At 30.8% G+C, this 16295-nt stretch overlaps 1 protein-coding gene across 1 annotated transcript; it reads right to left on the bottom strand.

The window, feature by feature from the left end:
- Positions 1-505: 505 nt before the first annotated feature.
- LOC114414769 (interferon-related developmental regulator 1-like) lies at positions 506-5519 on the bottom strand. Its single transcript, XM_028379171.1, has 13 exons — positions 5151-5519; positions 4879-5047; positions 4706-4786; positions 4166-4260; positions 3974-4089; positions 3776-3886; positions 3536-3645; positions 1849-2155; positions 1674-1751; positions 1543-1593; positions 1353-1442; positions 1153-1230; positions 506-770 (listed from the first exon to the last, which is right to left on the bottom strand). Exons 1-13 carry the CDS (start codon positions 5158-5160, stop codon positions 720-722), a joined length of 1347 nt encoding a protein of 448 aa, XP_028234972.1. The 5' UTR covers positions 5161-5519; the 3' UTR covers positions 506-719.
- Between the last annotated feature and the right edge of the window lie 10776 nt (positions 5520-16295).

Genomic DNA, 16295 nt, shown 5'->3' with positions numbered 1-16295 from the left:
TAAAATCTAAAACCATTATCCATCACTGTCAATAAAAAAAATGCATACTTTAAAATATTTAATAACGACAAATAATAAAAAATTAAATATTTCATAAATATTGTAAAAAATTATAAAAGAAATCAATTCTTTCTGAATGATGTCTTGTATCAAGGATGAGGGAGTACAATATTTAGAAGGATCATCAATTCCTTCTAAATGATTATCAACTCATAATTTGGACACGGGCTACAATAGGGACTAGTCTATTTATTTAAGTCTCATGAACCATAAAAATTGAAAAGTGCTTACTTAGATAGTTAGATACCCCTAAAGTTGGACTTAGAAGTCACGCACTGCTAATTTTAAAGTAACTACATTGTCTACATATTTTTATTTATCTTTACTTATTTTTAAACTAAAACAACCACTCTTTCTTATTTGGTCTGAACTATTTCAGACTATCCACAAATATAATAACATATTTCAAAGTCATTTAATAACTCTTCAAACCCTGCGCATAACCTTGAAAAATAAACATTTCGAACCAAATGAAATCCGTTCTTATTAGTATCTATTTGCCATTCATATTATAAATCCCATGTCATGGGAATATACTGTATAATTGATAAAAGTAACAAGACCAAAAGTATAAACACTGATAAAATATATGAATGTTGTACATGAAATGAAAGATTGAATCTCTAATTGAGACATAATTATTGTTGTTCCAGTCAAATTCATGCCTCCTCGTCAACCACACCGACAGCGTAGTGGCCGAAGTTTCTGCCCTGTTCATTTAACAAAAGAAAAAAAAAAACTAAGCATCGATACAGTATAGGTATGCCGATTAAAGAAAGGCCACAACATACCGTATAATTACGTAAATGGCAATTGGCAAAATAATAATAATAATAATAATAATAATAATAATAATAATAATAATAATCATAGGTTAATTGCAAGAACAACCAACTAAGCACAAGACAACCATGACATCCAGAGCCTAAGTTACGCGGGTGCAAACACAGACACATGGTACATTCTACCCATTAGTTTTTGAAGGAAAATTTGTCATAATTGTGTACATTTCAATTGTATTCAAGTAACCTATTATCAAGTCAAGTATTTCAACGGGAAGGAAACGTTCTTTCATATGGTAAGAATGCCAACCTCAGATAATATCCGCTGCTTATTAAGTGATTGCGTCCTAGCCTTGTTCAAAAACGAATTTGGAGACTTAAACATTCTCTGCAGGTGGAGGGAATGGAGCAGGTCAGTGCATGATAACAAGTGAGGGGAGGGGGGGAAACGAAAGAAGAAAGTCATGTGCACAAAGTCAAGATAATTGAGCACAATCATGGACAGCTTACCTTTTCACCACCAGACATTCTGTGTTCGTTGGTATTAAGATACTTTCTCTTCGGTGAGAAACCAAAGACTTCATGTAGGAACTCATTTTCCTGTTTGCCAAGGGAGAAGAGGAAAAGAAGGGGTAAACATGACCTCAAGATTATACAATAACCAGATGCATGCCAAAGAAAAAAGCCAGAGAAAGCCAACCTGCATATGCTTGATGAATCCTCCCCCAAGAAAATGCTTGATAAAATTCAACTGCAAAAATCTAGATGTCAAAATGCTGAAATAAAAAGAGATTTCTGCCAGTATATATAAAGAAAGCACATGAGAAAAACCTGCATCATTTCAGACCATGATGATGCCTGCAGGGAATCACCACCAATCTTCATTGAAATATCCGGGGAGTAACCATACTAGTATCAAAAGGTAAGATCAGTACAGAAGCTTCAGCTTCATGAGCAATACATTTTTCATTCTCAAATAATAATAACAGTAGTAGTAAAAGAATACCTCAAAAAAATCCAAGATATCTCGAAACAAGTTCCTCTGACTATTAAGATCTTTCTTTGCAGAACCTTTTCCACCAGCCTCTGTAGAAAGATTTTTGCATTGATTTATCACCTTTCCTTTCAATCCTTGTAAAAATATGTAGCTTTCAAGTGGTTTACTCCCTTGCGTTGTATCACTTGCACTGTCTAACTCAGCAGAAAATTTATCTATAACTCCAATTTCAAAAATTAGAGCTAGTGCTTCACCAGCAGCAATTCGTACAGACCTATCTTCCTTGTCTAGAAGACTAGATAAATAGGATATTGAACTGCATCAACAACAAAATAGTAAGTTGGATCCCAGGCATTGCTAAATGGAATACAATTCTCTATAATAAGGATATATATTGTCACTGCAAATAAAACATAGATATAATTTAAATTAAAATAATTAATCATGTATAATAAAATATCCTACTGGGACTATATTACTATAATTCTACTTACATCATAAGTACCATAAAATTACTAAAAATAAGAAAATGAAATACCTAAACAATTCATGAAAAAATAGTGGTAGAATCAACAAAATCAAAATAGCAGTAGGCATGATGGTTGGCCATTAAGATCGAAATTTTCTCAAGGGTTGAAAATTTAAATATCAAATTTTCTCAACTGTTTTAATTCAAAGTTCAAGTCCAGAGTAGCTAGAAAATATTTAAATTCAACTAATATATCCATTTTTCTTAATTAAAGATGGGTTGCACGTTTTGAACAGCACATTTTTGTCTTTCACTCATGCAAAAATTATATGCAGGCTTTTCCTCCTCTCTTGGCTATTTTCTATAATGACAAACAACAAAAGCATCAACAAGTTCCGGAGTCTAGGAAACGGTTAAAGGAGGGTTTTAAATAGATCCACTATGCTACAGGGGTAGCAATTACACAGCAGTTCAGTGTAATGGCCATTGCATACAAAATGGCAGCCACAGCAAACATCTCTTGATTCCAAAAATGGCCTCTAAACACTAACATAAGGGATTGTTTGGGGGCCTATTTTGGGGATTCCAATTTCTAAAACAATATTTTGCTTATAAAATCAATCAAAAAGTTGCTGTTTCTCACTTTCTCTTGACCAAACCCCCTCATTTTTGTGCACAATGTCTCTGGCAACTGATTTCTCTTCTTCAGTGATTGGTTTATCTTCTCTGGCTACTGGTTTCTCACTGGTGAGTGGTGACAGGTTTCTCTGCCTCTGTTTTCTCTTCTACGGTGACTGGTTTGTGGTTTCTTTGGCAACTGGTTTCCAGTTTCTCTACTCTCCAGAGACTGGGTCTGTTAGAGATTGCTGCCTTTTGTTCTCAGTTACGGCAACATACAGGAAACTCGCATTTGATTTTAGGTGGTATTTACTTGTGTATATTTTTAAGACAGCTATGAGTTTTTATTATTAATTGAATGTCATGAATTTTGAGTATAAGCATATAGCATACATTATATAAACTAAATAAAAGAATTTAGAATAGCAGTTATCCCCCTATAATGTTTTTTGGGCCGGCTGCAATGCAACGCTATCCAGGATTTAAAACACTGGATTAAAGTGATTCCACATCATATTATGAGCAAAATAATTTAGCTCAGTAGCATCTAACAAGATGCATGGGTGTAGAATTAAATGATAAATAGATGCAAAAGGACAGACTTCTTACTTCTGCCAGTTTTTTGAATTTAGCTTCAAATTGCTCACAGTAGAGAGGAGAAAAGACCATGCAGACACCACATTGGCAATTAATGAAGCAGGAGGTTTGACAGCAACTACCTAAACATAGGGAAAAAAAGTTATTGTCATTTTACTTAATTTAACACAACTATTATCAGGAGTCAATCTTACTACGAAGCAATGATTAGCAAATAAAATAAAAATTTATATATTTGAAACAGATACCTACATTAGAACCTAATTTGGGATTAATCACTCGCCACATTATGTCCATTGATCGTTCTGTTTCTTCTTGATCATTCCCTCCAACAAAAGTGATTATAGCCAAACACTCCAGTAACTGTAAACATTAATGGCATTATTCAGTGTTAAAGACTGTAAAGAATCACAAGAAGTTTGAATACAAGTATTTCCAACTCCTACTTACTGATGGTGTCTTTGAAACATCTATCCTAGATGTGAGAGATTCATCCAAAGGACGAATGGATTCTTCAAATATCTCACGGGCATTGTCACCGCATCCGACAGTCAAGGCCAAACAACCTAACAAACGACTGACATTAAATATTCAATTAAATGAAGTCAATATCAAACATTCACAAGTTAATCAAAGTCTTACCAATGGCATGAGATGCCAAAGCTATCTCCTTAGCAGATGCCTTTTTGGATCCCTTTTTTATTGAAGCAAGACATTGATGTAGTAAGGTAGCAAATCTGATTAAAGAAAGCACCTCAAGGTTATGATAATAATCACTTTAGAGTGACAAATAAATACAAGTGTGATCATACATAGATAGTAAGGTAAAATTGCAAGTTAATTTATAAATAGTGCCAGCAACAAAATCTTAAAAAGAAGGATCATAATTGGAAGTTTGGAACACACATATCCAAGTTGATCTCACGCGATGTTGTGTTTAGCAAAGCAAACTAAAATAGTTTATCTGTCTTTTACAATAAAAACAAGAGTTAAACTGTCATGATTTTTTTTACTCTGTCAACCAATTAAAATCATCTTTAATTGACTTTTAGATTGTTATTATAAAAGTCAACAAATTATCTGACAAGTTGTGATTGGATGGAAGTGTAAGTGAACTTCAATTAAATTCTAAAAAACAATAGCAAACGAAACAAGTTAAAGAAAATAACGATAAAAGCTTACTTCTTCTCCACAAACTCATGCTGCATGTTGCTATTGAAAGCGTCAATGATCGATGACAAAGCTTTCTCCCTCGTGGAACCCCTTCATAAATTTAAAAAAAAAACGTATAAGAAAACCCCTTAAGCTCCATCCTCAATGTTAATTTAATTTGAATAATGTCTATACCAAAGTACCTTTTCTCATCTAATGCGTCGAGAGCTTGGTCGAGCAAGGAATCTTGAACAAATTGAACATCTTCAGCCCCAGACACCGACATCAAATCAGAACGAGCAGTTGACGACGAAGTCACGCTACTATCGTCATCACTATCGAACATCGCAGCACTTTTACGTTGAGAATTACCTGATGACAGCACAAAAAACAATTAATTAATGAATGAAACAAACAGAAAATTCAATTGAGTTGGATCGATAATCGCGGAAACCCTAGGAATTGAGGAGCTTACGTTTTCCCATGGTAACGGTTTTGTTTGGTTTGTTAGTTGGGCTAGTACGGTGTGTATGCTACAAAAAGGAATCGGAATTTGAGAAAGAGAGAGATGAACAAGTATCGAGTATGCGTAGGGCGGAAAGAGAATCGGAAGGTATCGGAATTAGGAAGGAAAAGAACAACAGCGACGTCACTGGTTTTTTTGAATCGGATGATGAACAAGCCATTAAAATTCTACGAGTATCAGAAGAATTTCGAGAGCTTCTCTCAGAGAGAGGAATTGCTTGCGATTAAGATTGGGATTTCGTGTTTTATCTAAATAGATAGAATAGATGGGATGGAACCCTAAAAAAATAAAACCGGGACATAAATAAAACGAGGCTTTGATTAGGTTTTATGAAGTCATTTTTAGTACTATTATGTGAATACGGTGGGTTTATGGTTGCGTGGCGCATTTGTAGCCGTAATTTTATAATTTTTGCCCCTTACGACTTGTGACACGTGGCTTGGATCTATCGCATTACTCGCTTCCGCGGCTGTGGAACACGTGACGTGACAATGTTGTCTTGTCTACCTTGATTGCCTTGCCGTTTGGTCCTTGAATTTGATGATTCGGCTATACATCCTCCTGAGTTTCACCAATTTTCTATACGCTTTTGTAAGGAAAGACCATTCTTGCCTTCTTGGAATTGTTCTGAAGGTTTGGATAAACCATTCGAGGGTTTTAGACAAAATTGTTTGTTAGGACTTAGGAGCATCCAACACATGTTAGACATGAGAGTCACTTAACATGATAAACCTTTAATTTCACTTGAGAGCTTCTTGTCCATTTTAGATAATTGTTTAAGAGAGTGGTAAAAAAATTGCTTAATAGAATAATAAATTTATAATAACCTAGCAATAGATAAGAATCTCTTAATGAGTTATTTAATCTTATCATATTCTCATTCTCATTTAATATATTCGTAATTTTTATATGATAATGATCATATCTTTACCTCTAAAAAATGATCATATATATCTATAATTGTCAATTAAAAATAAAAATAAAAAATAATATAATAATTATTAATTGATATTAATCCGCAACCAACATTTGTAACATACTACTGTAAAAGAAAACTCCTTATTTTTTGTACAGAAGTTAGACATGTGTTATTTTAATACTTTTCCTATTTAATACTATCAAACATCTGATATTGGGCTTTTGGACCTCTTGCGTTGGGCCTCGTTGTATATTCTCGTTGGGTTTTCCTCGTCAATTGGGCGCATGGGCATTATTCCTCTTGAAGCCTCTGAGTGATCCGTCCCTGATGCTTGTGGGCATTCCACGTGGCAAAGGGAAAATAACTGACCCAAAACAAGAAATTGGAGTGCTTTTCATGGCTTTTGTAGGAGAGCATTGACGGAAGGAGCGGAACATGTGTTGTCCATGTCTATAAGGGAGGACTTTCCAATTGAGAATATGCATTTAATTTGATTATTCATTTTTCATCGACAATTTAAATCAGGCACACATAGCCGCAGAACATATTCGCACATAACACATCATTAGGTAGGAGTCAAGAATTGTAAATATGTTTAAGTTTCAAATTGATAATTAGTCTGATAATAATAATAAAAATTCAATGTTTGTAGGAATATATTGATACCATAGTTAAAAAATAACTAAAATTAGTTGTTTGATCCTTTAAGGGTTAATATTCTCGTGTTAGTGTAAAATCCATTTGAAGTGAAAAAAGAGTGGGAAGAAAGATATCATATTATTCTTATTTTGTTTATATTATCGTAATGATTTAGTGAAAAAAAAAGATGTTATTACATTCAACATTTCTTTCAAAAAAAAAAAAGAGAGAGTAAAAAGTTAAACAAAAAATACAGGGTGACTTTTTATTACATATCAACTAAAAAGAAAAAGAAAAAGAAAACAAACTGTGCACACCTTAATTACATTTTCTCACTAAATATTATATACTATTTTGATTGAATGAAAGTAACATTTGGGCGGAAAAAGAGTTGCAGCCAGGTAGAGAAACAATGATGGTGCATGATACGGGTCCATGAACGATAAGTAAATCATATGGTATGGGGTTTGCTCTTCTTATCTGTGTTCAATAAACCCTAATCGTTTGGGATGGATGCTGTTGTCACAAAGTTGTTGTTTTGTGGTGCTACAAAACATGCAAACACGTTAAAATGTGAAGGCCCGGGTGTTGGATTTGGAGGGGGAAGTGATGGTGGTTGCAAAAATTGGCATGTGAGCACACTGCCCGGTGGGTTTTGGGAGTGGGAAATTTGAATAGCAATAGAAAGGGATAGTGACAGTCAAAGCATCGGGATTTGGGAATGAATACCAAACTCCTCTTCTCTGAGGACCCTGTGAAAAACATATGCAAGGTAATATGAACAGACACTTTTGTTTAAAGAATTGGTATGGGAGTTAGTGGCTTTGGGGTTTGTGTGTCAGAAAATTTATAAGGCACCCACCACAACACAATCATCCCCCTCCTCCCTCGCCCTCGCGGCCCTAAAACAAAATTCAGTACCTACACATCATTGAGATTTTACTTTTACCCCCTGCATGACAGCTCTTTCCACCTTCAATTCTACATCCCTCATTCACCAACCTCCATATATGCTACCTTCAATCCTAATTTACCCTCTATTATTTTTTATATTCTCTCTCCCCATCTTGATAATTTATTTTTGTGCAATAGTTTGGTGACATTATTATTAATTAGTATAGTCATCAATGTAGTTTAATTTGGATATATAAAATCAGCTGTAGTAACTATCCAACTTATGGATATGTAATTGTATTAAATATTAAGAAATAATTTTATCAATCATAATAATTCTATATCACTAATACAAAATTGTTTTTTCTGAAGCATATTTATAATCTAGAAAAAAAAAATCAGTAGTTGTAATTATAGGAATAACTTCTATATATACTTCCGTATATAAGGACCATATAGATATAATCTAGAAATTGATACAAATTAAAGTGATTAAAATACAGCATGCTTTTTTATGGTACGTACGTGTATAATCTAGAAAGTGATACGAATTAAAGTGATTATATATTGACTAATGCATGCTTTTACCACCCTCGATCTGGATATCTCTCATAATTTGGTGAATCAATAGTACATATATCATTATCTGATCTGTTTTATTTTTTATGAAATAGTACAACCAGTGTCATTGACCAGACAATGAGGGCAAATTAATGTGAATTTTTTGCAATGTGACAGAGTAGTTCGAAATTGAGTTGTTTGTTTTGGGCTTCTGATCCTCTTTTTGTGCAGAGTAGAATACATGAATATCTGCCCGAAACCCTAGTATGCTTCTGTAAAATAATTAATTTCAATAAAAGAGAAGAATTCTTTTTAGTGCACGACGTACATATTTAAATAAATATAAAATAGAAGAGTGACATGTAGCCACTTCACAAATTTCACTTCTGAGTTCTGTCTACTATGATTTTATTTCCCTTTATTGTACATATAAGCGATGCGTGTGCTCATCTCTGCCTCATCATCAACTAGATAGCTATGTAGATGATTAACTAAGCTATGCATGTAAGCCTTCAATGCTCTACCTTAATTTCTAAAAATTCCCTCATATCATTATTTTTTTTATTGACCAATATTAATTGATAATTTATTAATTTTTGTCAATAAAAAATATTCAAATTCACAATCTCTATCTTTTTCATTAATTCTTCAACCTTATAATTTATAAGTATTATTTCTGGTATTACTGTAGTCAAATAACTTATCCTTTACCGGGATCACTTCTTGAGATCAATTAATTTACTTTGCCACCAATTAAAGAATACGATGAATTATTTAGTTTTTCTAATCAAAGATTAGCAATATGTAGCATGAGATAATTGAAGGGAAAAAAAGGTGAAATGAATGGGTCGAAAAAGCGTAATTGGAGTAAATGAAGGGAAAATTGAATGGATGAGGGAGGTAAGGTTGGGAAATCGATATATGCTGCCCCATGAATCCGTACCTAACATTTCCTTTTATAAGGGTGACTTACAGACATGTCCTGAGTCCCATATACATATGTCCCAAGTGTTTTTGCGTCAGGCTTTCCTTTTCAATGCGTACGTTAATCTTCTTAGCTTCACTATCCATCGATACTGCCATATCACCTCTATGCTCTGCACGATCACTTCATATAATATATCAGGCTAGGCATATATGATATGACCTACTTGAATGTGATGTTGCTTCACTATTGGGTGCCTTCGCTAAATTATGATTTATGATTTCTATCATTCACTTTTTACTTGTTAACATCAAGTGTGACATGACATCGTTATATATTTTTTTAAAAATGCGACTTGCTAAGTGCTTAAAACCAAATAAATAGTGAATAATCTCGAAGGGTAATTTATCAAAAACCTTAAGTTAAAGCTAGTAATTAGTAATTTAACTCCTTTTTAACATATTATTAATCAGCTATCACCGACAAGCATCAAAATCAATTTGTAATAAATAAACAACGGGAGAGTAAGGAGACTAAAAGTATATCTCATCAATAATTTATGTCTTGTCCAAAACTTGTTCAGCTAGGTTACCGGTAAATCCCTACTTACATAATGCAACAGTCTATCGACCGATGGAAACAGGTCATCAAGATATATACATTGCAAACACCTGTCCATATATATAGAGAGAGATTTTGGCAGGTGTGTATCATTAAGGATTTTAATTATTCTTGTTGAGTATTGAATAAAAATGTGGACTTATTAGACGTTGACTTATAAATCAGCATTCTTCATCGTATTATATATCGAGCAGAAATTAGTTTTTTTAGATACTTTCGAGCAGAAATTTGTTAACTAGTTAAAGAAGTAAAGGTTTCGTGAATAGACTAAATCTAATGTAAACAAATATGTTTACACTTTAGACGGATTCAAAGAGTGAAGAAACCTAGCCGCAATATTCTTAACTACTACGACAATAATGCTAGGCTATTATTCATAATATAATTGGGATCAGAATTCAGAAATAATAATGCGCGTGACATATAGTATAACTTAACTGTCCCCTTCTCTGCTCTCTCAAGCTATTTTTGCCTTCCACAAGTTTCTTCATCAAATACTTCAAACCCATACCCATCTGTTGTTGCTTGTCTTAATTAGTCTTCCCTTTCACTCAAATTATTATAGTCCAAAATGAGACATTAATGAACTGTCCCGTTGATTATATATATATATATATATATATATATATATATATATAATCGTTGGTGACTTAAGGGGAAATGATCCCAAGTGAGAAAGATTTGTGAACAACTAGAGATATATTATAATAAGTTAATATTTGCACTACTTTAGGTGTTTTGGGGCCTTAGTTGTTAAAAATGCATTATGAAACTAAGTAAATAATAAATTAAGTTGATGTAGTTTTTTTCGTAGTCCTGTATGTACCTTTACACTGTCATGAAATGGGTTCTTGTGGGCGATTTTTTGGTATTATATGGGGGTTTATTCTGTACATCTTGTACAGTTTTTGTAATCTCTTCTATTTCTTTTACATTACATGCATATGTATAAAATTACACTTTCCCTTCCAAAAAAAATGTACCTTACCCTACAATGTGTATGCATTTAGTAGTGTGGGTGCATATATATAATCTAAACAAAATTAGAATTCACTATAAACATCCCAGATCAATATTAAACAATAACATATTATATTTTAATTAATAAACAATTTTATTAATATAAAATTCAATATTACGCTATCAAGACATTACACTATTAATATATATTACACCGATAAACATAAGTTTATAATCTCTATATTAACATACTCATTTCTATTAGTTCTACTAAAAAATAATTATAAATTTTAAAAAAATTTATTTGCAGTGTACACTTAAACACGACAAATTTTTTTGAAGATATTGCAATAACTAAAAATAATATTATCAGCATATCTCTTTACCAATAAATTATTGATCTGAATAAATTTGAATTTGATATCTTTAAGTAAAATTTCAAATTTAACTTTTGAGGATAAAAATATATATTTAAAATAGAAATTTCATAAAAGGTGACCAGCAGATCCGAAGAATACTAATCATCAACAAATTTAATAGATATTTTGTATATTTGTATTGATGTTATGGTGACAAAAAAAGCCTTTATATATATATATATATATATATATATATATATATATATATATATATATATATATATATATATATATATATATTTGTTTCTTCACTCTCCCTGCCTTTTAAAAAAATACTCTCACTCTCACGGGTCCACTTTGATTTGAAGACTCCTCTTATGAAGCATGGACAGATCTATGTAGAAAGTAATGGGACAATTGTCCCCTCTAAGTAAATTTTTTTACTTAATATATCAAATAAATATTTTTTATCCATATAAAAAATAGGTGTTATTTCCATTAGAAAATTATTTTAAAAAGATAAATGTAAAAAATTGAAAAAGACACCGGAAAAAATAAATTGATATTAATTTTATTCAATTTATCCTATAATTTTTTCTTATTTTAAATTTTTCCAATACTCTTTTAATAGACTTTATAATATCTTTTGTCTGAAAAAATATTAGATTATATTTTGCTTCCACTAAATAATAATTCTGGATTCATCACTGTTATGAAGTGATGAACTTCAGTCTGCTAACAAGTATTTGGTTATTGATGAATCCACGTCTAGTTAGAAAAAGCTAGAAAGATTTAGTTTTCGCGTTTCTTTTTTTCAAATGGTAAGACTTGAGTTGGCATGCACTATCTATTGTGGTTGGGAGGCTAGCTGAATGTAAAACCATTTAATTTTGCACATATGTATGATTATGATATGTCTCCATTTTAGACGTATTTAGTTTCCAGCTGTGTATTTGAAAAAAGAACAAAGAAAAGTGAGGGCACGTTAAACATTGCAGAAAGACTTTATTGTCATTAACTGCGGAAAAAGCTTATCATATAACATAACATCAATGGGTACCCAACCATCTTAGCTAGCTGTGTCGAAAAAAAATTGAAATAAAAAGGCATACTTTGAATTTATCGTTTTCTTTGCACTGCTTGCGGGCTGGGAACAAAATGCATGTGGATGTTGATAATATCGTTTTTACAGTAAGAGCTGGGAAAGAGACGAAGAGGGATAGCAACATTACATAGCATGAGCAGAGCGCAGTACGTTTTGCGCAGAGGGGGAAGACTTTCATAATTAAGTTTTGTAGTTAAGTGGAACTAAGCCCCACTCACGGGGACACAAACTTAGCCATGACATTTCACAAAGTTCGGTATTATGGGAATGCATGGACCTTTCTCCCTGGTAGTTTCTCATCAATAAATTATTCCTCCAACCTCTGGGTAACAATTTTAATTCCTGGATCGATCCAGTTCGCTGCATTGCATTGCATGCACGATTCCTATAACATCCATCTCTCTCTACCACTTGTTTAATTTTTCACCATGACACATAAATGTTAGTTAATTAACTTGATCATATATTACTTCTCATGAATTGGCTAGCTATAATCAAAGCGGCTAGCTAGAGTACTGGTTCATTAGTTAAATACAAAATATTTTGCTAACACTAAATCTATACCCAAAAATAATAAACGCACAATCAAGGGATTAAATATATAGAGAGAGGGTGCAAATGCATACATTTCAAGCTTTTGACGAAGACCAACCAAATTAAATATGAATTATTTTTGGTGGATGCGATCTGAAAGTTACAAATAAATATGGGATGCCAGTAGAGTAAATCCAATATGAACACGTGTTACACGTTGATAAACCCAAGGTAGGGCAGGCAACATGGTACATTGCTAAACCCAAGGCATCTCTACGAATTCATTATATGCAAGTTCTCTTTGAGCAGAACATGTTATATACTGTATTTAATTATAACTTGCATTTTAACACACAACGAGAGCAATAATTTGAAACTTTTTAACAAAGATTTCTTCGCAATTTTAGAGCGGGGTTAATTTTTATTTATAAAACTGATCAGGCTTTGTTTGGTAGCATAAAAGTGGAGGGTGGATTTAGGAAGGAAGAAACTTGTTCAAATTCTTAATCCTGTCTTTGTTTGGTTGAAAGATCAAACCTTTCTTTGTTTGGTTGAGAGATCAAAAGAAGAAGTATATAGATGGTTGCAAGTGGATTCCATGCATGTTATTTTTGTCTTTCTTCCAAAAATGGAAGAAAGAGTGTTTTATTTTAATATAATGACAAAATATTCTTATTTATATTATATTTCATCCTTCATTTGAGGTATTTATGTTATTTTGTATTTTTTTAAATTTTCTTCTCATTTTCTACACGATCGAAAAAAAGGAAAAATAAATTATTTTATTTTATTTTCTTTCTTATCAAAATAACAATCTTAAAAGATCATCACATGTATTTTCTAATTTCCACTCCCCTTCCTTCCTTTCACTTTCTTAAATGAAATGTAGCATAAAGTTTTCCCCTTTAAAAGCATTTCTCTATAAACTTTATTTCACTTTTTAATCATCAAAGAAACAAATATTTAGTAAATATAAATCTTAGGCAGCAAACAGTCCTGTTGTTATGATGCATTAGTTGGACAATATAAAGTTCGTTTAGTTGCAAGGAAATTTTCTTAACTATATGATATTATGATATAGATTAGGAAGGAAATTTGCTCAAATTACCAAAATGGCTACAACATATATGTACTCTTGGTGAATTACAATATTTTTTTAAAACCAAATAGAAAGACGACACAACATATTGATCCAAACTCGTATTTGATATGTTCAAAAAGCAAGTTGAGTTGAGTTGAATTTATTTTGAAAGTGAATTAAAAGTTACAACTCAATTTAATCTGTTTGGCAGCTTAAATGGACCAATTCAATCCATTCAAAATGAGATATTAAAAATGTTTATTTGAAAGAGTGAAAACTTCACTCTATTTTTTTATGAATAATTAAATTTTTACCCTTTCAACTATACTTAAGGTTAATGCTGTGTTTGGTTTGGAGGAAAGAAATAAAATTGATAGAAATATAAGCTTTTTTTTATAAAAAAAAATAAAAAATATGCTTAAACAAATTAGTCCAAAATGATATGTTGGGTTATTTGTTTTAAGTGAAATATATGAAAAAAGAGTGTAGAAATAATATATAAGATATGTTTTATATAATTAACGATTAAAAGAGAATAAATTTATTGTGTTTGTAAATATGTTAGAAAAAACTAATTTGTTACATAACATGTTTAGAATTTTTTGTATAAGATGAATTTTATTTAAAGTGTTAGGTGAGAAAAATTAATTAATAAATCTTTATCAATAATTTTGATTTTTTTAAGTTCATTAAATCCTTTAAAATCTAAAAAATGTATATTTTTCTTTCAAATCTTATAAATTCATATTTTATAACAGTTTAAATATTTTTTTACTGTCCTTTATTTTTAAATAAAAAATTGAATTTAAATGAGACATGGCAAACCTATGTTTTCAGTCCGACACACACACACATATATATATATATATATATATATATATATATATATATATATATATATATAATAACTTTTTTAGTGATTAATTATTATAAAAAATTATTTGAAAGTTTTTATCATATAAATTATATTTCACTAAACATATATTAAAATTTTATTAATGACAATTTATTTAATATTAATTAATATTTCATCATTAACATTAACATGATATATAGTTGAAATATATAAAAATAAAGACCATTCGATTATATTTTTATTCTTATTTAATTTTATAAAATTTAATGGATATTTTTATAATATTTCAATTTTATTTCTATAATATCAAATTAATAAAATTACAAATGACATTTTTTAATTTACAACGATTTTTTTTTATCAAATTATTCATAAACCTTCTATATTTTTTCCCATGTATTTTTTTTAAAGAGTAATCTTATTTTAAACATGCCGACTGCATCCTGAACAATGGCTGAGGTAGCATTTGGTTTAGAGGGGACCAAAAATAAGTTTTTCATTTTCTATTCTTTTTTTCCTCAGGGTGCCAAAGTATACTTTATATGAATTTTAATATGTACCAAAAGAAATATATGAATTTTAAAAGACGTTACAAATTTTGACGGCGAGCATCCGTCCCTACTATTAAATGTGAATAAATTTTGAAAAGTTAATTTACTGGCAAGCAAATGATGCAATTTTTTTTAGGCATGCTAATTGACGAATATTTTTTACTCAAAAAGAAAAACAAAAAAAGCAGTATTCTTCCTTCTTTTTATTGTTTATTAGACTGAACAAACCACATTAATTAGAATGCGGAAATACTTTGGAATTTAATTATAGTGGGATATCAGGATTTCGTGCCATCTGCCCACACATTTTAAACTACCCACCCATTAGAGTCCACTTATTAAATGAGTAAAATCCAAGATAAGTTTTCTGACTTCAATTTGCTGCAAAATACTTATGAGTGGTAAAACGGGTGACCGGAGTATTTTGAAGGAAAGTAAGAGGACAAATTCGGAAGAGAAGGAAAAATTCAGAAAAAGAAAAAAATCATTTGGGCACTCTAATCTTATATTCCTTCCCAATTTGGAGGGAAGAGGAATGAAAGAAGTTTTTTTTATAAAAAAATAAAAAATATTCTTATTTACATCATGAATTTGAGGAGTAGAAAATGCAAATTTTCAATTTAAAAAACTAAAAAAAAAATTCCAAAAATTTGTAAGACTAAAAATATAATTAGGTCTTTTAAAAAATAGAAGCATTTTAAGTGGTCAAATACTTTTAAAAAACAAACAAAATTTAAAACAATAAATAACTATGTTTGAAAAGGTTAAATTAATTTGTAAATTCTTGAAATATCTGATAATTTTAAATTTCTTAAACTGTTTTTTTAATTGAATCCTTCATTTTTGAACTTGTGTTAGTTTTTTAATTGGGTCTTTTTGTCTAACTATTATCACCAAAAAATTAATTATTTAAGTCACTTGGGTGAGATTGCCATAAGTTGTTGTAGGGTGAAGTCCAAGGAAGTTTAGAGTCTAATGGATCTATAAAGATGAAATTATTGGTTGAAGAACCCGACTGATAACACTAAATATAGAACTTGTAAATGTAAGCATATTGACCTTACCAGAAGAAATGTGAAGACTTAGTGT

This window comes from Glycine soja, chromosome 6, assembly GCF_004193775.1.
Source record: "Glycine soja cultivar W05 chromosome 6, ASM419377v2, whole genome shotgun sequence".
Classification (NCBI taxonomy): Eukaryota; Viridiplantae; Streptophyta; class Magnoliopsida; order Fabales; family Fabaceae; genus Glycine; species Glycine soja.
This window is presented reverse-complemented; position numbering and strand designations above follow the sequence as displayed.